This window comes from Ptychodera flava, chromosome 17 (genome assembly GCF_041260155.1).
Source record: "Ptychodera flava strain L36383 chromosome 17, AS_Pfla_20210202, whole genome shotgun sequence".
Lineage (NCBI taxonomy): Eukaryota > Metazoa > Hemichordata > Enteropneusta > Ptychoderidae > Ptychodera > Ptychodera flava.
The window spans coordinates 20,991,352-21,013,628 of record NC_091944.1 but is presented as its reverse complement, the minus strand read 5'-3'; the positions used below and the strand labels follow the sequence as shown (position 1 = coordinate 21,013,628).

The 22,277-nt window shown below is 38.7% G+C and overlaps 1 protein-coding gene across 1 annotated transcript; it reads right to left on the bottom strand.

The window, feature by feature from the left end:
* Window positions 1-4,724: 4,724 nt before the first annotated feature.
* On the bottom strand, window positions 4,725-20,405 carry LOC139116334 (3-(3-hydroxy-phenyl)propionate/3-hydroxycinnamic acid hydroxylase-like). The gene is made up of 4 exons (XM_070678967.1): window positions 20,066-20,405; window positions 9,636-9,678; window positions 5,167-5,388; window positions 4,725-4,751 (listed from the first exon to the last, which is right to left on the bottom strand). Exons 1-4 carry the CDS (start codon window positions 20,203-20,205, stop codon window positions 4,725-4,727), a joined length of 432 nt encoding a protein of 143 aa, XP_070535068.1. The 5' UTR covers window positions 20,206-20,405.
* Window positions 20,406-22,277: the final 1,872 nt, after the last annotated feature.

The window sequence follows — 22,277 nt, the reverse complement described above, 5'->3', positions numbered from 1 at the left end:
AGGATTAAAGGGAGGCGATCGTCGGAACTGCGCATGTGCAACTTTCTTGTTTACAAACAATGTATTTCATGCATGATATTTAGATGTATCACTTCAACATAGCTGCAACATTTAAATTTTACGACATTCATTGTCAACAAACGTGTTTCGACTTTCATCAGTCGCCAACGTACATGTAGATACAGTGTTTACGTCGGTCGCTTGGGTCCCTGGCAACCTTTGAGCGGAGTTCCAACGACCGCCTCCCTTTGAATCAAACTCACTACGTTCAGATTTTACTGTTTCTATGAGCCTTTCCTGACCTTTTTCTTCTCATCTTGGGTACTTTATTTAATCACAGCAGCCTGACAAAGCTGTGTCTTACTTGCCTAGAAGATTTCGGTAATCCGACTCGACTTTTAAACATCGCGTGCGATACTAGCAGCTCGGTTCGATATGTCAACTTGTTGGGACCCCTTGTCTTGTGAATAAGAAGATCATTCTAAAATCCCCAGATTTTGTCCATGCCAGTTACTGCATACAATCGGCTAAGAAATGTTTTATTCATATGTAATCAAGATTGTGTGAGAGGATTGGCGAGGAGAGACAAAAACCCATCCTCGTTTCGTTTTTTCTTACTTGACATATCAGAGAGAGGTTCAGTTAAAAGGGGGGGTCGTCGGAACTCTGGTCAAAGGTTACCAGGGACCCCTACGACCGATGTAAATACTGTATCTAGGGTATGTTGGCGATTGATGAAAGTTGAAACATGCTTGTTAACAATAAATATCGTAAACTTTATAAGTTGCAGCTATGTTGAAGTGATGCATATAGATATCATGCATGAAATACATTGTTTGTAAACAAGAACATCACACACGCGCAGTTCCGACGACCACCCCCCTTTAACAACGATGTGTTCCGGAACATACTCCGTATCACCCTCTTCGTTCTATTCCACTGAAACATCTAACGTCTATTTTTTCAATATTTGAGGCGTATAGAGATGTAAAGAGGGGCATCATTCACCTATATACTATCGTCTTGAGTCGTCAGTTAATTGCTGTTCATTTTTCTTCCATGGCTAACGGCACCGTCCGTGAAATCAAATCCACTAAACTAACTCTGCGCAGCGGTGCGTTATATTGTGTGTTTTTGGCATATTTATGTTACCAAGAAACGATAAAATCGCAATAATTTTAAAGTGGACACGACAGAATAATTGAAGAGATTCGAAGCGCGGCTAATACTGTAGAACAGTATGGCTATGGCTTTGCACTGTAAGGATTTCTTTTTATGTATGTAATTTCAAGGAAGTTATACACGGTAGACAAGAACTCCTTGATTTATAACTGGGTTGTCATGGTTAGATGAATCCAATACCCATGAGCGTCAACTTTGAACAAAGTAAACTTCTAGAACACCTGCGGAAGTCTGGTACATTGCTTATAAATCGCGTCTATCATGAATTAGTTTGCACACCAAGGACTTCTCGATATGTGTGTAATTTCAAGAAAGTTACACGCAGGAGACAGGAGGAAGTCGTTGATTTGTGGTTTGTATGTTACACTTAGATGGGCCGAATACGCATGGGCGACAACTCTGAAATTTCTCGGAGGCGTACTAATTTCTTATCATGATTCGTCTGTGAGTTGCCTTCAAATCATAGTGGGCGTGCATGTATTGTACCGTGTGTGTCAAGAAGAATAGATACCTTCGATCGTATGAACAATTTCAACACGGATTATTTTTTGAGTTTTAATACTAGACAACGGAAAGCGAGGAATCGTTATCAGTGTATATTAATGTTTCATTATATTTCGTGGACGGCTGCCTGGGGATTTTGTGTCGTTTATTTTGTAGAAATGCGGCGTTTCTACGTTTGATTGAACTCGATTTCCATTCCCGACTTATCGATTTGATTGTATTCTAAAAACATGCCGTCCACTTTTAATATAGAGGCTACATACATAATTCACGCACAGTTTTCCACTGACTTTCGCGTGATGCATCGACAGTCGCTGGCAGCCTACCGCAACATGCGTCATGACCGGAATGCCGGTGTATGATAAAAGAACGCAAGACTGGGAGTTCAGCCAGATGTCAGAATACTCGCAATATGTCACACAGACGACCCAATCACGCGGCAAAACGGACCAGACAACAGACTACCTTAATCTGACAGCAGACAGAAACCGGTTTCACCTATACCAGGAAACATGCTCTTTCGATAAAATATTTGTGTTCTAAAATGCCAATACCTGAATAGCCTCCAGTCAGATTTACCAAATTGAAGTACCTGGACGTTATATCAACAAGCTCCACGTATTTATCATATGGATGCATAAATCAGACACAAATACCCGCAGCATATGCATATATAGCTCCCAAACTATAATTTGCGATTCGCAAAATGCACTCCATTTTAATCTATTTTTTATGATCTTATTGCATTCGCTTCTGGGCCATGATGCATATCGAAAAAATCATTAGTTCATGAAGAAATTGTATCATTACAAAACAAGTTTTGGTCTAGTCACGCACATGTGCAGTGCACCTGGGAAAAAGTTCATCCGATCAGTAGCGTCTTTTCATTATTTTTCCATATCTTGGTTGCATGCATGGACATGCAATCTTGTTCCTCTCCTTAAAAGTATTCCAAACACACCTCAAAAAGCCAGTACTCCCTGGCATGCAAAGACAGTCAGCTTGGCAGGCGTACACATGTGTATAGATATTAATCACAGTTGAGCTGGAGCCAAGCGCAACAATATGTTTATGTAACACGATTGGAACTGATTTGAGATAATTAGATCGTCATATTTTTCAAATTTCTCAAAAGAGTTAGGTGCCATAAGTACTCATAAAAACAAGTGTGTAACTTAAAAGAAAAGCAGATGAGCTTACATTTGCAGGTTAAAAGGACCTTAATTCACCATCCAATTACCCGAAATTAGTTCCAATCATGTTATGTTTAATTTGATATTTGCTCACAAAAAGCACTTTTCTTGCTTTAAAACGCTGTGTAATTGTGATTACGTTGTCACAAATGAGTGCACAAATGCGTGTGAAACAAAATTGTGTCACACAAAAATTTATGCTATATCCATGTCAAGAAATTAGTGTTTTCTCATTTTTCATTTTCAGCTTCGTCACATGTTGTAATAATAAAGAGATGAGGTTACAATAGCTTGACATGGCTATGAAGCAGTTATTTTCAGAGGCCATCAATCATTAAATTGATGCATATATACTCCATATTCTTATTGATGTCGCATTTCATAGCAGTATTCTTATTGCGGTTTTGATGCATCGCAAACGACTTGAGGCTGCAGAGCCCCCCCCCCCCCCCCCCCCCCCACGAGAATTGCGTTTGGAATGCGCCACTTTTCACGATCGACGCTACTTATATGAGAAGGTAAACTGTTTCGTTTAATAGTCGCGCCAGCGGCTTACTGACTACGCATGCGCATATTTATAATATACTATGCGAGTAACCGGAAGTGTACCCTTCTTCCACCGGCGCCGCCATGTTTTTTTTTGAGTACTCGTAAATAACAAATACGAAACAAATTACTACTATATAACATGCCATTTATAAAATATACCTCTTTTATTAGCCAGTAAATGTTATTATGCACCTTGTCGCCGATACAAAATATCGTTTATGTGGATAAAGGAGAAAACTGTCGTGCAAATGAACGGGGGCATGCGCAAAGAATGCTGGGATTTAATTTTAGAAAAGCGCCCCCTGTGTCAATAATTAGATTCAAAATTGCCAGTTTTTAGACGGAACGCTGTAGTTTTCAGCCGAGGGACGTGTTTTCAGCTTGCAAGTGGAAGGATGGCAGTGCGGTTACCATTGCAATGATAATGATTGCATAAGACGTCCCTTGTTTAACGCAATAGGCTGTTATCATTGTAAAATTGCCAATTTTTGTCCAAAATTTTTACACCTTACAGAAAATCCATAAGCTTACTTGCTCTGCTGCAGGGTTTGACGTCGTGTACTTACGTGAACTACTTTCATCAGAGGGAAACTGGGCATAGTTGTCATATAAAGTTTATGAAGTAACAATTAATTACATTTTATCATGAATCAATACAAATAACATTGCCAATCTTAACCCCTGGCGCGACACTAAGGGCTGAGCCCTATATAATATCAAAATATCAAGAATTGTTAGTTGTGAAAAGTTCATTTCATTACGTTGCTTTAAACACACGTACCACAGAGACAGATTTTGGGACCAGAATGATAGAACACTTTCTTTTTCTACAATTTGTGGGGACGAAGAGAAAGTCTTCAATTTATTATGTTCGTTCAAGGGATACAGTCGTCGGGACTGCGCTCGAAGGTTATATGGGACCCATACGGCCAATGTAAACACTGTCTCAATTAAGGTACGATGTTGTAATACGATGAAATAAGTCTTTTATTACTCATTGATACCATCTGGATGTTGGTAATTGCCATTAAGTGCTGTGCAGGGTGAGCGAATCCATCAAACATGTGCAAACGTTGGGTTTTGATCAAATGTCTAGGTCATCGAGTCTGATGGTTTGCGTTTATTTTTAATCGTATCGTCGGTCTACCCTGGCTGGTCGTTGATCTTTCAACCCCGAATTTGCTTAACTCTGCAAAATAACTGGTTCAACAGTGATTCATTTTGTACAGGAATATTGAAGTTCAATTAAGGTAGTATGCGCCTCGAAAGTGAAAGACTTAAATTTTTGCCCAAAATTTACTCAAAGATTCTTTCAACAATTCTCTTTCAAAAAGAAGAAATAAAATCGGGGGTCACTGTACAAATTTTGGTACTACAAAAACAAATTACCTAAGATTTACCAATATTTTCAATATTTTAAATTCAAAAAGGCCGCTATCCTTGTGTTAACTCTATGGAAATAAAAATTTCGAATTTAAAAAAACTAAGACGGTAAATTTTTTCTTACACTAAGAGCTTTAAAATAAACCCCAACAAGTGGTTGATCAGAAAAGAATTGTAAAAGTTTGAGAGTCCGAATATCTGTCCCCGAGGCGCATTCTACCGTAAGGCATTTAAAATAGAAAAGAGGAATAGTCTCTTTCACATCGTGCACCGTTGCATGCATTATATAGTCTATAAAAGCGTCTATAAAGCTAAGGAAGACAAGTCGTGTGTGTGATATTATAACGGTGCATACCTCATGTCCAAGATACACTTTGACATTCGAATACTGTTCCAAGTTGTCCCTCAGGGTTTTTTCCAGGCATGGTTGATTGAAGAACGCTATTCGCTGATGACCGTATAGGCTGTGTCTCTCAGGCTTGACGGACAGCAAAGTCACGCCGTTCGGTGGCACGCCGGTCCTCACTCCGATGCAAGGTTTCACGACGTGGGAGTCTAGCCAATCGTCAAGTCCCATCTGTGGAGAACCGAGGAGAAGTAATTATTTATAACCGTGGCGTCAAGATTTGGGTTATTTTGCGAATTCGTCAAACGAGATTAGGAAATACACAGTATAGTTTTATTAGCTTTTATTAGCCTAACACGAGGCACCACGTGCAATGTGTAGAACGTGCCTCGGGGACAGATATTCCGACTCTCAAACTTTTGCAATTCTTTTCTGATCTACCACTTGTGGGGGTTCATTTTAAAGTTCTTGGTGAAAGAAAACTTTTCACCGCCTTAGTTTTTCGAAATTCGAAAATTGTTTTTCATCAAAGAGTTAGCACAGGGATGGCGGCTATTTGGAATTTTAAACATCGGTAAATCTTGCGGGTTATTTCTCTTTCCCGTACCAAAATTTGTACGGTGACCCCTATTTTTATTCTTGATTTTGATAGAGAATGGTTGAAAGATTCCTTTAGGCAATTCGAGCAAAAGTTTAAGTCTTTCACTTTCGAGGCGCATACTATACCTTAATGTCAACAAAGATGCAAGTGCCAACAATAAACATACTGTTCATACAGTACATTCGGGCTGTGTCGCCATGATGAGAACAAGAAACTTTATGTTACAGACAGAACAAAAATGCTGGAATATAAATTTAAAGAAACACCTAACGGGGGTTTAAATTGTAACATTCAATAAATGTACCCATAAAGACATTCATTTCAGTGAACCAGATATATTCTTAAAGGGAAGGGGTCGACGGAACTGCGCCTGTGCGACTTTCTTGTTTACAGACAATATGTTTCATGCAAGATGTCTAGATTCATAACGTCGACAGAGCTGCAATCCTTAAATTTTACGATGTACATTATGAGAAAATGTTTTTCATTAATTGCCAACATTCTTTAATGTCGAGAGAGCGCACCGAAATGCGAAATCTAAAACGTTTAATTGAGTATGTTTTATGACAAAGCTCATTCGGCAATTTGTGAAATAAATCGTCTTCTTGTTGATCTTTGATACTGTGTTTTCCATTGGTCAAATGGGTCGCATACGCGCTTTGAGCGCAGTTCCGACGACCTCTCCCTTTAAACGTCCTGTTATTTCTGTTGTCATACGGGCAGAAATGACCGGCTTTAGACCATACGATCACAGACAAAGAAAAAAATTTCGGGGGAGATTGAGGTTTTATTAAGAGATTATCAGCCTTTAACGTTATAACCATAGAGTTAACAGTTCTCACAATGGGGGTCCTCGCCTGTGCATATGCTAGGAAGAAATGTAAATACTAAGGTCTGCTGACTAAATGCGAAAACAGATGATATTCTGTATTCTACTTTTCAATGGATGTTGGAAGTAGAGTCTTCTACAACATATCATCCAGTAAATGTCTCATGCATCTGGAAATCCCACATGGAAAGAAGCAGGTCACAATGGACACAGCATCCAAAGTATAGAAAGCTAGCTACGCCATCAGATGCAGAAATACAAAGGCATTCTAACGTAACTCTCAAGCAAACTCCAGCGATATGCTTCATAGGAAGTGGGTGGTTTAGCGCTAAAATATTAACCCATGAAAGCTTGGTCCTAAAGCCAGAGGTGTTTAGGTAATACTTTAGACTTGAAGATGTTGTGCTACTTGGAGAAATTTCGACGCAAAGTAATATTCACAGATCAGTGCACATCAGACGTTCTCATCTCAAAAAGGGCAGTCGAAGGCTCGGAAGATGACAACGCTGGTCATCTACCAATGAATAGTTCCTAAAGAGACTGATGTACAAGTCAGGCTATCCTGATTGTTTCGCTATTTTTAATTTGGGCATTCTTTAATGTCGAGAGAGCGCACCGAAATGCGAAATTTAAAACGTTTAAGTGAGTATGTTTTATGACAAAGCTTCTTCGGCAATTCGTGAAACAAATCGTCTCCTTGTTGATCTTTGACCCCAATTCAAAAAATCGCCCTCGGAAACAGAACATATGCGTTCATTCTGTGCTCATTGGCAGTGATGTAGTAGAGCAGGCTTGACACTCACAAAGAGTCACATTAAGTAATGATTCGCGCAGTATCATTAAAGCAACTTTCATATTTCATGATATAGATCACGCTCGTGGACTAAATGCATGTGCGCGCAGAGAGTTTGAGCTCTTCTCGCACATTTTATTTTGTACGGATTTGAAAATGTGTGATTAACTTTTATTAATCTTACAAAGTTGCTCTAGGGCAAGAGTTCGGCATTTATGCAAGCCTAATCTTATTTTGTTAATTGGCCATAGTGACAATGTAATGTTACTATATAATCTTTTTACCTCCATGGCAAGACCATTTCTAAGACCCTATATATGTTATAGTAGGAAAAGTCTAATTTCGTTTACCGACTTAGTTGACGCTCATTATTACACATATTTCACGAATGAAAATTTAATGATCGCTTTATTCCAGGGAGAGTTTCCATCTTTGCACGAAAAAGAAATTCGATGTTCGTTCACCAAGGTTATATTGAAGACAGCTTGTGGAACAAAGCATGTAGGGTGATTAACAATCTATGTGTACGTGAGATGTGTCAGCCGCACTTGACTTCACGGTACGACAATGCGCAATTAGATGGTTTAGATGAAATAACCCGGAGGCGGACTTGGCTTGTTCAGCACTGAGATAATAATGTTCTCCGTACAAGAAAATAACCCTCGTGATAAAAAATAGCACTTATCGCAACAAGGCGGCCACTATATGCTTAATTCAGCCTCAAGAAAATGAGCGAATCTTCGTATTGTTGGGGACTCTGAGCGCCAAGTGATTGTAAAGAATATTCCGGTAATTATTGCTGCACACTATTGAAGTAACAAATCTCGATAATGTCAATATATTGTCTGTTTGACGTAGAAAGGGACGTGACAAGTGAGTCGTTAAGGAGATACTTAACCTAGAGATTTTACTTGCCCCGAAAATGGCATTTTGAAAGATAGTGATAGATCGTCGACTGATTGATATTCGATGGAGTCAAAGCATTAACTTTGTACAGTCCATGAAAGCCGACGGCTCGAGTTCTGATTACCACTGTGTTCCACATGGAAACTTTAGTAAACTTAGGGATTACAGTGAAATAATGGCTAACCCAGGGTCTTTCACAACGACTGCTTATCTAGTTGAAGATCCCTTAATTTGTAATCCCTGTAACATTTACTTGAAAAAATCTTATCAGCCGCAGCTCATTGGGAGATACGAAAGCATTAAATCATTCTATCTGCGTTTGTACTTTTCTCAAGACGAATTACCATGGCGGTAAATTGACGGCAATGCGTATCTTAAGTAATGAGCGGCGCGTATGGATACAAGAACGCGACCGTCCGCCGCTGTACGCCGTGACTGTTCACTCATTGTTTCAGCTACTCATCAAATTCAGCGATATGACATACAAAAGAAAGGTGTTCCTGTTTAATTTCAGTAAACCTGAGACGATTATAATGCTTGTGATAGTCGTTTGAGAGTAAACATTTCCATCACCCGAGATCTTTTTCGCGTTTATCAATTAGATCTGGCCCTCTCGACACAATGATCTGTCACCCAGAGTTCACAGCAGGCGATGCGGCCTGATAGATCGCCACTCTTCGATTAAATCTTAGCGTTAGATTTGCAGTACATCAGTTCGTCGAATGAGACAACACTCGACATACCTACTGCCTCCACAGGCGTACGGAACGTTTCCTAGATCGTCGTCGGATGGGAAGTGACTGACACTGTACTGTGAGGCCGAAGGACGAACCTCGGTACTGTATTCTTATACAGTACCGAGGTTCGTCCTTCGGCCTCACAGTACAGTGTCAGTCACTTCCCATCCGACGACGATTAGGAAACATTCCGTACGCCTGTGCTGCCTCCGGCTGAGAATAAATGACAGTATAACGAACGCTGAAAGTACAGAATAGCCGATTATAGTGTTACGCGATCTGAATACTGAAAGAGGATAACCTCGTTTTCTGTTTGAAAGCAAACATCGTTCTGTATTCAGGAAGGTGTACCTTTAACTAACCAGCTTTGCAGTCATGTTTACCCGCTGGCACCGCCAGAGGAGAGTATTCCCTAAGTCTTGTTTGTCGTAATCAAATTTTGATTGAGTACAAATATAGCTCTCGGTTTACCGGTACATGCAATCAGGTATATCTTGACCTCGGACTCTCCAAGATAATTAGCAAAGGCGGACAGTACGTCGTGCCGCTATATGCATTGTAAATGTCATCTGTTGTTATCGTGTCGGCTGACATTTTGAAATACATACTCACCATCCCGAAAACAATCATGGCTTCCGCGTCAATGGCGATGGCCCTGCAAGGAATATGCACATAATTAACGTTAAAAATGATCCTAGATGAAAACAAAACATACATTTTCAGGGTTACCTAGTTCATGTAAAAGTGCTTTCTCGGAACAAAGAAGTATCAACGAGTCTTTAATTCATGGGGTAGCAAATGCAAGCACGAGGTTTGATCCCCCGTCCCTAAAATCATTATCACGGTATAAAGAGAAAATCAGCCAACTCGGATCACTAAGCGGGGTTAGAGGCATTCAAATGACAAGATGGCGTAGTGCAAACAGGATGGAGAAATACTTTGAAGGTATATATATAAGGTGATGTATCTACATGCCATTGGGGACAGTTGAACGCTGGAAAAGAAAGAGAAGCAGAGATGCTGGGTGGAAGGAGAGAGATGCCGTGCAGATAGTTGGGTAAATCACCCCAGAGATATAATTTGTGTTGCAAACATTTCTTTCCAGAACAGTGAAGGATCTTCGTCAGACAATGTCAATGTAAATGGCAAAATGATATATGCTGCATGTCTTGTGACGGCAGAGAAGGAATTTCCACACACTTACACGTACTGAACACCGTGAATAAAGTCACCGGTGTTTGGTATTATTGTAGAATATAGTGTATAAGTAATGGTAGTGAATACCCTGTCATCAAAACTCAACATTACATGAGTGGGTGTCAGTAGTAGGAGAAGTGGTCTTTCTACTTATACAGTGTATATTTAATGTAAGGACGCTGTCTCAATGCGATATCGTAACATAAGGGAGCGTTCAGTTATTACGGCCGGGGGTGGGCCGGCAAATCCGGGGGGGGGGGGTCACCTTAAATTTGAAAACTGCAAGGGGGGGGTCATGTATTTTTCAAACAGCTCAGAGGGGGGTTACTTAATTTTCACAAGTATCCGTCCCGTCAAAAAGCAGTTTCAGTGTTCAAAATATTCTGCGAGATAAAAATGATTCGTTCATGATTTCATTCTCTGAAGTAATTCTCTGTAAATCTGAACAAAAGTATAATTATCTGTCACATGAACATCTTGACTTGACAACTCTGAGTCTTGTCTTATTGTAAATCAAGCTCACTGCACTGAGGGCAATGAACAATTCCTATTACTTACATATTAGAGATATAGCAAGTTTTGTCAGGGAAATTATTTAACAGTTACCTGTACTGAGACTACTAGTACCATGAAAAGTTAAATAATACTTTTAGGTGAAATTCCAATATCATAATTGTTGTCCACATCTGAACTTTTAAATACGCTATTTGAATCAAGTACATTTGTATCAATTACCAAACACCTATAAAAGCACAATTAATTTAGTTTAGCATTGTAAAAAAAATTATTCTTAGTTTTCTCATTGACTACAGTGTATATATAGTGAATCAGCATTTCGGTGAAATTCCAAAATCTAATTTCTTGCACACATATCAACCTTTAACCGTCCGAGGCTATTTAAGTACTTTAAAATGAATTATCAAATGTCTATAAATACACAGATTTTGATAGTTTTGTATTGGAAAAAAATTATTCATATTTTCCTCATAGACTCCCATGTACAGTGAATCTACATTTTGGTATAATTCCAAAATCCAATTTCTGGCGAACACATCCATTTGTTACCACCCACATCTAATCAAGTACATTGATATCAATAATCAAGAGTACATAAATACATGGGTTTACCTATTTTTGTATTGGAAAAAAATTATTCATACTTTCCTCATAGACTCCCATGTATAGTGGATGAACATTTTCAGTGAAATTCCATAATCAGATTTCTTGTACACATAATATGCACCTTTAACCATCATATTCTAATCAAGTACATTATGTTAATAATTGAACGTCTGTATATGCACAAGTGTACCAAGTTTTTCATTGGAAAAAAATTATTCACAATTTTATCATTGACTCCCATGTATAGTGGATGAACATTTTTGGTGAAATTCTAAGGTCAAACTTTTTGTCCACATGCCAGTTGTAACAGCCCTATTTCATTTAAGTACATTTATGTAAATTATCAAATATCTATAAATGCATAGATATAGTTTTGCATTGAGAAAGTATTACATAGATTCTTCATAGATGTATGAGAAAATATATGTATACCATGTATAGTGAATCAACATTATCAACAGCTGATTTTTAATTAAATCCAAATATCAAAATATGTACACACACGCTTGCGCAAAAATATTGCGATCCACCAGTAATTTCTGTCCAACCCCTTTGAGGGGTAATTTCAAAATTATAGCGAGTCAGAATGGGAAATCTGAGCATTAACACCTTTTGAGTTTGTAAGGAAGGTCATTTGAAAAAATCTAAGCTCTTTTTTGGGGGGATTCTATCGCTTCATACTCTTGAGATGTTTGTGTGTGCAGCTAATTTACTCTTGCAATGTTGGGGGGGGGGGGTCATGAAATTTTTGTCATCTTGAAAGGGTGGTCATCAATTTTTTGGTACAATGGGTAGGGGGGTTCACTTATTTTGACTGATGCGCTGGAAGACTTTGCCGGCCCACCCCCGGCCATAATAACTGAACGCTCCCTAAACCAGAGTGCAGCGAAGAGAATAAAACTGTATGTATTGCGTGAAACGATGGCCATCACTCGACCAAAAATACTCCCAGCTTAGCGAAAAGACACTCGCAATGAAATGGCGCGTTTTTAATCTATTCATTAAATGTCAAATGAGTAAGTCGCTCAGATACGCACGTGGACACAGTCGGTGAATGACACGTTGAAAATGCCTTATCGCTATAGAATAAGTTGTTCGGTTAACGTTAGTGTGACAAGGGGGTATCAGTGATCTGCTGGTAGCAGCAAGCCTGGGCGACGTGAGTGCATTTCAAGCGTTGCGTATTCCACTATGCGCCTCGAAAGTGAAAGTCACAAACGTCTGCCCAAGCTTGTCCTCGATGTAACTTTCAACCATTCTTTCACCAATTCAAGAATAGAAATCGGGGGTCACCGCGCAAAGTATGGTACTAGAGAAACAAACCGCCTAATATTTACCGTTTTTTGAAATTTGGAATGGCCGCCATCCCAGTGTCAACTCTATGGAGAAAAACCACATTTTCCATTTTTGAAAAACTACAGCGGCGAAAATGTTTCTCACTACAAGAACTTTAAAATGAGCCCCAAAAGGCGGTAGACCAGAAAAGTATTGAAAAAATTTGAGAGTCCGAATATCTGTCCCCGAGGTGGATCTATACCCTATATCGATTTACTTTTTGAGCCCTGTAAGAATTACAAATTAAAAGATTATGTGACAAGAAGCTGATGAAGAAAATATTTCGACTATCTTCTCATTCACAACCATGTTACGCAACAATTTGGATATCTAAGATTTATGCACATTCCCTTCACGTAATCACGCATGCGTATCAATTACTTTTTAATATTTTATGACGCAAATCGTGAAACTATGAAAGTTTTATCAAGATCCCATCACAACCGTTATAGCTCTCAAGTCCCACAGACACTACAAATAATTCGCATCGCAAACAAAGGTCTTCCGAAGGGACATGAGTACGAGGCTTGTCGACCTCATTCGGAGTACATTTCTTACGCACTCAAGCTTTCAAAATAATAACAGACGACCGTAACATTGGTTTCACTCTCTGATACATTTTATTAAGATCGATAGGACTCTCTTTCGACAACTTCCATCTGATATGACTGGTAGATGCAGTTCCCTTGTACCTGTCGCTTGCCGGGCAAAACGTACGGCTTTGCGCCCTCCGTGTGAGGTGATGCGTCCTCAATGTCACACCTGGCGAATCTCTGAGTATCCTTCCGCCGCACTGTTCGCTTTGAGTAAGGTAGTCTAGCTTTTTAACTCGGTGCGAGAAACGTTTGAAAATGCACGGTGGCTTTAATATATGTTACCACCTGGAAGGTAACCCAAATTAGCATCTGGAAAATGCAGATTTTACAAGATGGGGTATAGTTGTATACACAATCGGTGTTGACGCTTATACATTTACCATCACAAATTTCGCGCAGATGGAATGCAAACCTTGCGTTTTTAATGGATAAACTGAACCTGTCGAAACAACACAGTGTATACCGGTGGAATAGTTAAATTGAATGCCGACTGAGAAGATATCATGTAAATCAAGCGATGACGTCATCATTGTCAATAGTTGATATCCAACGCCAAGCCCAGCAGCAACAACCCATATTTCAAGTTCGGCCAAACATTCACTCCGGGACATTATTCAATAAAACAAAGCAGAGACGTGACATGAATATCAAAATATGCGTTTTGAAATAAAATGTGGATCTCAATACATATCACTGGGTTAATATCCATTGTTAATTCTCCATTCCCAAGTCCCGGGTAATCGCGTTTCTCTTCCGTTGCAATTAAAAATGACTTATTATCGCGAGCTACTGCTGCAGCGAGGTTTATGCGAATACTGACAGAAAAGATTAGACTAATTTATGAGTAAGACAAGATGTTCTTCTGTCTTCCTCTACTAAATGGTTCACAGTGGGAGGGACTTTGACAATTTAAGGTAGGTAGAATGCACTTCAGGGACATATTTTCGGGCATCATCTTACAAGTGGTATAGCCAGAAACTGATGACATCAAATCGCCGTACACAACACACAGTGCCATAATTACAAGGCGTCTGTGTTTTGTGTACCGCGATTTGACGTCATCAGTTTGTGGCTATACCACTTGTAAAATTTGCCTATTTTCGAACTTCCAAACCTTTACAAAACTAGTATTATTTTCGGTCTGTCATCTGTAGGTTACCATTTTGAAGCTCGGCTTATCTTTGTGTAAAATTGAAAATTTAATTTTTCCCCGTGGAGTTCACAGAGGGGTGTCGGCCATTTTGAATTTCAAGTTTAGGGAAGTATTTGGTAATTTGTTTCTCTTGTACCAAATTTTACACGGGGACTCCCGATTTTTATTAGACGGTGTAGTGAGTAAAAGTTAGCCTTTTAATAAGAGGCACGTACTACGTTAATTTTAATTTTGATCCTAATGAACACATTCATCAACGTGCACTGCGCGATCAATTTGATTTCCGATTTACTCTTACGATGAAAGTTCAGATCACATCCCCCATCTATCAAGATATTTAGGCAGAGTACGGCTAAAGAGCACCATTCAATATTCGGAATCCAAACATCGCTCTGTTAATGCAAACTCTTTCCTAGTCTAATTTCGGAACGTGTGGAATGGAAATGAAAATTTTAATTACTCCCATGATGCAGGTAACACAGAGAATTGCAACCATCTTGAATTTCAAGTACCAGTAAATACCGAGGCAATTTGCTTCAGTCTGTAATTTAAAATGTTGAACAGTGCTTCTTAATTTCCATTCTAATTCTGCTTTCTATTCTTGGTCATGAAAGATAATATTTGAAGGTTTCCTTTAGCACTAACGCGTGCAATGGCTTACAACTCTTCAAGAAACGAAGCGCGGAATATTTATTCATAGGTGTGTATTACAGATCGGAGTGTGATAAAACTATCTTGCATAATAAAGCGCCTTCACTGCTCACATAAGCTGCGTAAGATTTCTGGCCACCTGAACAAGTTTGGAGGCAAATATGCAGACGACATTGTGTATCTCATCTCAAGGATTGACGTCACTTGATGTATGGGATCCCTGAACGTTAACAATAACTTTAATGTGAATGAAGAACCGTATTTTGCAATTTAATCTAAATCGAAGCTACACTTGCGTGTTTAACATTCCATGAAGAAGATTTCTAGCCGATCAAAAGCGATAAGTGTTGTCGTGCGCATATATCGCAGACTTTGAGAAACTGGAAAAGGAACACGCCATTAACCGTTTTTCTTTCTGTATGGGTCACTGAACTGATATTTATACGGTGTAGTGTTCTCAATCACCCACAGCTGATCAACGTCACTGGTATGATGTCAGTGGGTCTCTATACTGTCACATAACTTGACAGTAGAGGGTCTGGTGTCTCCTTGAGCAAGAATGCTCATCTATCTGTCAGAACGGATGTGGCACATTAACAATGGATCAGGACTGAGCCGAGCAATTGCGTCATTTACTTGTACTTCTAAAGCTCTCGGCGGCTCAGTATGTTGTGTTGTGCGCGGCGTTTATGGATCGCCGACTGCTTGTCAATAATCCTTTTTTAGCTAAGTTGAATTTTACTTAATATCCCTTTCGTGTCCAAGACATCTCCAAAAGTTGAGGAAGCCTGTGCAAAGTAGCTATTAAGTTCATATATGTTGTTTTATATTGAAAAGGTAACCTGACATACCAAATGGATCTTGTGAAAGATCTCAGACTGCAACCTTTTCGAAAATAGACGATTTTTACACAAACATGTTAATAATTTTGTCGCGTTCGATACTAAAAACATGAGGAAAACGCATTCAAACAAAAATTGACAATGCAAGACAATAAATACGTTATAAAATTTCAGAATGATCGATTGCGCCGTAAAAATTTCGTAAGCGTGATATCCAATCGCTGTTCATGTTTGATATCTTTGTGAGAAAAAAACTTAATGCAACTTATTTCAGGAGTTTATCGTGTTTTGCTGAAGTTCAAATCATATTTTCGTGTCGGATTTCAGTATCTCCAACCTTTCGTGTACGGAAATGGTTCAGAGGTCAAACACTGTTTCGTTTATCATCCAATGTCGCTAAGAGATTAATAGACCAAAACTGTCGGGTATACATCTATTATTATCAATAAATTCTATCTATAAGTTACAAGCAAAAATATATTTACAGGACGTGTTCAATTTAAATCGTCTATTAACCGGTTTTTGAAATCGTAAAATATCAACGTAAAACATTCGACCTCGGGTATCGAGAAATGTTTCGGAAAGAAAAATCTGACCCGACAGATGGTGTATGCACTATTGTATTCCTCGGCAATCAGCGTGACCTCTTAGAGTGAGATTTCATTGTAGACCATGTGGATTATTCGCTGTCACAGGCAGCTGTCAGAAACCATACCGCATGCATGTTGTGATGTGTGGTTGAACGCCGTCGGGTGGCAATTCTGATTAAGATTTCAGCCTTCAGGTTGGCTTGTTCGCAGCGCTAAACGCCGTCGTAACTGACTGTAGTGACAAGCAATTAACCGCAAAATTTATTCAATTTCTGCGTACATGGAAACTCAAAACAAACAATCACACAGATTAATTAGTCCATTTCTTAGCATCTACTAGGTGCATACACAGTTATCAATTGAAAGAATCACACATCGGTCTACAAACAAGGCCAAACTTAGGCAAGGAAAAATAAAAATTTTGTTTCTCATCCTCGACATATTGCAAAAATGATGCTGAGTTTTCAAGTTGACAGCTTAATATAACAGTGACATTGGTGAACCGTTCTGAACGAATGTTAGTGTCAGTTATTTTGTTTACAGCTCTGTTTTATACAGCACTGTGTTATGCACTATCGTCGCGTATTTGCCTTTATTTTTTTTTTATTTTCTCATGAGCAGAAAAAAAAGATTGACGCGGCGGGTCTGAATTGAGGCGCGCGAGGATGAAAAACGAATTATTTTTCTTGGCCCCAGCGGACAAAGTCATTCTTTGAAATCTTTAGATTTATATTGAACTGTAGCTATGTTGACTGTAAGTAAAGCAAAAAGATAAATATTTCTAGGAGTTTGATATATTCCCTTGTCTGACTACTAACAATAAAAGCTTGTACTTCCTTATACATTATCGTGACGATATATCATGTGATATGTCTCTTATCTCTTATTGACTCATAATTCAGCTTTTAATAGACGACATCCATCCATACAATATGCTGATTTGCAGGTAGCGATAACATCTCACTATCAATAATCTGAACCAATAATGTTACAAACACGAAATGTTGAACGTGCAAAACTATTCCCATTTGACATTTTCCTCAACTTCCCATCCTACGTTATTACCCTCCGTCTATTAGCAACTCGCTGTTCTAATGAACGTACTAAGTGTGTGGTAAAGGTTACTCATGACAGTAGAACGTATATATAACAAAATTAGTGAGTTTGGGCTGCCTGCATTAGAAAAATGCGGTATTGCTAGATTGTCGACCGACATTCAGTTTAATATCATGAGCACAGAATGGATTTGGATTTCTGAAATGAGAACAGTGGAGCTGCCAAATGAATACTGGATGCTTGATATTTGAAAATGTCAACTAAAGGCCGTTCCTTTTCTCTGCAATATTGAGACGACAAAAAGCGCAGCGTTACTGTAACTGAGATTGTGTTTTGCCAAAGCCCTAAAGAAGGGTCCATGGGCAATTGTTCAAACCGAAGAAACTTTATTCTTAAACGTAGAACGCGCCTCGGGGACAGAAATTCTGACTCTTAAATTTTACAATCTTTTCTGATCTACCACTTGTTGGGACTCATTTTAAAGCTCTTGGTGTAAGAAAAAATTTCACCGTCTTCGTTCTTCGAATATCGAAAATTTTACTTTTCTTCATAGCGTTAACACAGGGATAGCGGCTATTTTGAATTTCAAATATCGGTAAAACTTGAGTTATTTGTTTCCCTAGCAACAAAATTTGCACGGTGATTTATTCTTGACTTTTAAAGAGTATGGTTGGAAGATTTCTTGAGTAAAGTTTAAACAAAAGTTGAAGTCTTTCACTTTCTAGGCGCATACAACATAAGCCAATAAAGATGTACAAATACGTATATAACGAGCACAGCTAAGCTCAAAAGACTTCACGAAATGCGTTGGCTGTATGCCTTGCCGCCATAGATACAAGCATTATCGTGTCTTATAATATGGTTTAAATTTAATCCTGAAAACTTTTACAGTTAAAATATGATACTCCAGGGTGAATCGGTGACCGTGAAGACGAAGAGAAGCGCTTTTATCACACGAGTGATTCATATCTAACCTTGAAGACATCACCTCCTGCCATTTGAACAGCGATGTAAAAACCTCCCTGCGGTGAGCCCAAGACATTTGATCGACTTAACCATGTTTCGTAGTCGATGGATGTTGTTAACGAGAGGATTTGATATCTCTCTGTGTCGTCGCGATGACATGCCTTTGTCCCAGTGGTGTTCTTTTCAAAGATTGATATTTTCAAATTGGGTTAATTTAGGAGAGTAAGGACACTATCTCGCTGTGTGTTTTAGTATGAATTCGTACAGATGCGTTTTTGTTTTCATTGTGAATATTGCTTTGACTGATTACACATCGAAGCGGAGCACTTGGCTTGCCTGTGTATCTATAAAGTGTCATTGACAATCCTTGATGATAAAGCCTTAGGTTTTTAATGGGAGAAATAAGAGAGCATACGTCATCTTGCTCTTAGTATATGTGTTTTATTTCCGCGAAGGTGTTACGCTTCAACAGGTTTTAACGACGCAACAAACGGCCAAGTCAATTTTACTAACTCTAAAAATAATTGTATACGGAAGAAAACATGCAAAATTACCATTAAAATGTTTGGAAGTTGCTGCTGGAAATTCGAATTAGATCTTCGGGTTATATATAAGTTCGTATGAAAGCTACGAGTAAAACAGGCAAATTTAGCTACGCCACTTGTCTCTTTCTGTCTGACAAATTTTATTCGTTAAGGACAGTGATAATTATGAAATTGTTTGATTATTACAAAGAGTATAAAAAACTTAAGATTTCAGCATTTTCGGAAAACGGCATTACTATCTCACATTGTCCTACTGGCGAAATATCTGTGCTCGCAATTCTCTACACCGTGACCCAATTAAATCGGCGACATCCTGCGGTGATATTCAACTGGTGATGCACTAAAAACGCGTCAGAGCAACACTAGGGAATTAATATCTCCTGCCATAGACACGGTGTTTACATCCCTTTCTCTCCGTTGGATTACATCGCTTCATTTTGGCATTTTTGTTTTGTATTATTATATGGAGGGTTTGTCTGATTATATCTGACTAGGTAAGATTTAGGCCTAGTTACCGCTTCACTGTTAGTCATGTATTATACCGCTCTGCCTGTACTGCATAGATCACCAAATATATATATATATATATATATATATATATATATATATATAATATATATATATAATATATATATATATATATTATAGAACACTGTACTCCTCTGGGGAGACATCTTATTAAATGTATACACAAAAAATATATCTACAAACATACATACATACATACATACATACATACATACATACATACATACATACATACATACATACATACATACATACATACATACATGGAAACGTAGACAGACATACGCTGACATACAATATAGAACAGGGGTATAAGCCTTTATAAACCTCTGCCTGGGGTAGGTTAGATGACCGATTTTAAAAATTAAAACATGAATACACTGACTGGAAATTACGCAAAACATGCATTGATACGTGGTGGCAAGTTTATATAGCGGTATGGCAATGTAATCACAACTCACCGTGGGCCGAGGTTGTATATTTCAAAGTCTCGTTCAAACACTGCCACGGTCAAACCATACTGGGCCAGTAAATTGGCTGTAACAGCTCCGACAGGGCCGAGGCCGCTTATAATGACATCAAATTTCGCGATGTTGTTCATATTGAACCGTGTTTGAGCTACCCGCCACTTTTTTGAGGTGATGTAGATATCTGTATGTCCGCTGCCAGCGCGAGTTTATCTCACTGTGCACGCTTGTCTCCGTACCATCTGCAACGAACTTGTTTATCTCTTCCGCGACGCGTGCGCAGACTCACGGAACGGACGCTACACCTGCGGAGCGAACCGGTGCACCCACAGCATCACGTATGTACAGCTTGTCTTTGTACAATAAATGTATATGCATATTCCATCGAGAATATGTGGGAGATTATTCCACTCACGATGATCACTAGTCAAAATGAAAAACGCATCACAATGCATTCCACACAAATTTTACTGTAACATATATATGTGAGATAAGACTCTAGGGCAATCTATCACACAAAGCTATTCCATGATGTATTCGATGTTGATAATCTGAGCTAAGAATGGTGAATTACGACTTGGGAAGAAAATCAAATCTACGTCAAAGAAATTCTCGCTCTTTGATATATCTTGTTTCAACCAAAAAACACTCTTTTTTCATCATTTATCGTACGCCGACAACAATATGTAACATAAGGTACTAAAAAGCGGTTTATTTCGTATTACATATGAATCCCATTTGTCTTACGCATAAACGTACTTTCCAAGCCTTCGCTTTTCTTCACTCGTGTCGCATTTTGTGTTTGATAAATTGCTTCAACCTGTCTCTCCTATCCTATTCGAAAACATGTTTAAAACGAAGGTAGGCAGGTAGCTGATATTTGTTAAAATCATTTAAAATATATCCATATCTACCACTATTCCTTGGCATACATATTGTGCCTTGTTCTCGCCGTGACGGTAACCGTCTATGTAAACGTTCCTGATACATTAGATATCATCTCACCATGTTTGCGTAGATAAGATAGTGCTCACCAAGTGCTCATCGAGCCAATAACGCATGCGCAGTCCTACTCTTGCGACTTCATGTTGTAAAATCTTTTCGAGGTAACTAAAACAATTTCCTCTTCCTAAGTTTATAATATAAGAAAGCAACAAACTCTTATACGTCGTTCGATGTTTGTAAGCTTATCGTGAAAATTATAAAAATCGAGTTTCTGTAAAAGTTATTAATGAAAGGAAGTCGATACAATACAACATTCATATAATGATGGTCAGCAACCTGCAGTATCTATTCTACATGAAAAACAATTTTCTTTCCCATGCAAAATGTGAATTATTATGTTCAAAGTCAGTGAATATGCCGCGGTTGAAACCCAAACGACACCGAACACCCTTAAGGAAGTTCATCATATAATTTATTTAGGGCTATTTTAGACTATGTTAGGGTTTTAAGTTCCTTTGCCGTAAGTATTGATTCAAGACATTCTAGCTGTTTTTTGCTCCTTTTGTAACCATTCCAGCCTGACTTGTGGTAAATTACCAGAGCTACCCCTATATATAGGGGTTTAGGCCTGAGAGGGTTAAAGGTTTCTTGCTTGATTTCAAAAAAATCTGTCGAAATGCTTGGTGTTCCACTTTTCGACAGCCCCCCCCCCCCTATACTGCGTAATTTCAAATAGTTATGTTGACGACTCATTCTGATCTGGACTAGAATTCATTGGTCAACAAAAAATTGCATTTTATAAATTCCGTGTATTTTGAAATCCTGCAGGGAGAAGGAATCATTTGTTTTTATTTTCTATAAAAAAAACCCAATTAACTATTAACAAAGTTTCTATTGTACTCCATTAAGGGGAAGGTTGTCGTCAGATGCGCATGCGTGGAGTTATCTGTTTACCAACAATCAATCATTTTAACTTTACTGAACAAATTTCGTTTGACCGACTTCTGGCTTGATGAAAGAGAAGAGAGAGAGAGAGAGAGAGAGAGAGAGAGAGAGAGAGAGAGAGAGAGAGAGAGAGAGAGAGAGAAGAGAGAGAAGTGAATGTGAAATTTTGATGTTCTCTCCTTTCTTTCGTCATTCACAGAGATTCGGTGGACAGCTTTGCCTCCCCTTGGAGCATGTAGACAGTGCACAGTTAAGGCACTTGACTCAAGTTCTCGAGCTTTTGAAATACCCTTCTTGAGTTTCAGTATTTTAGTTA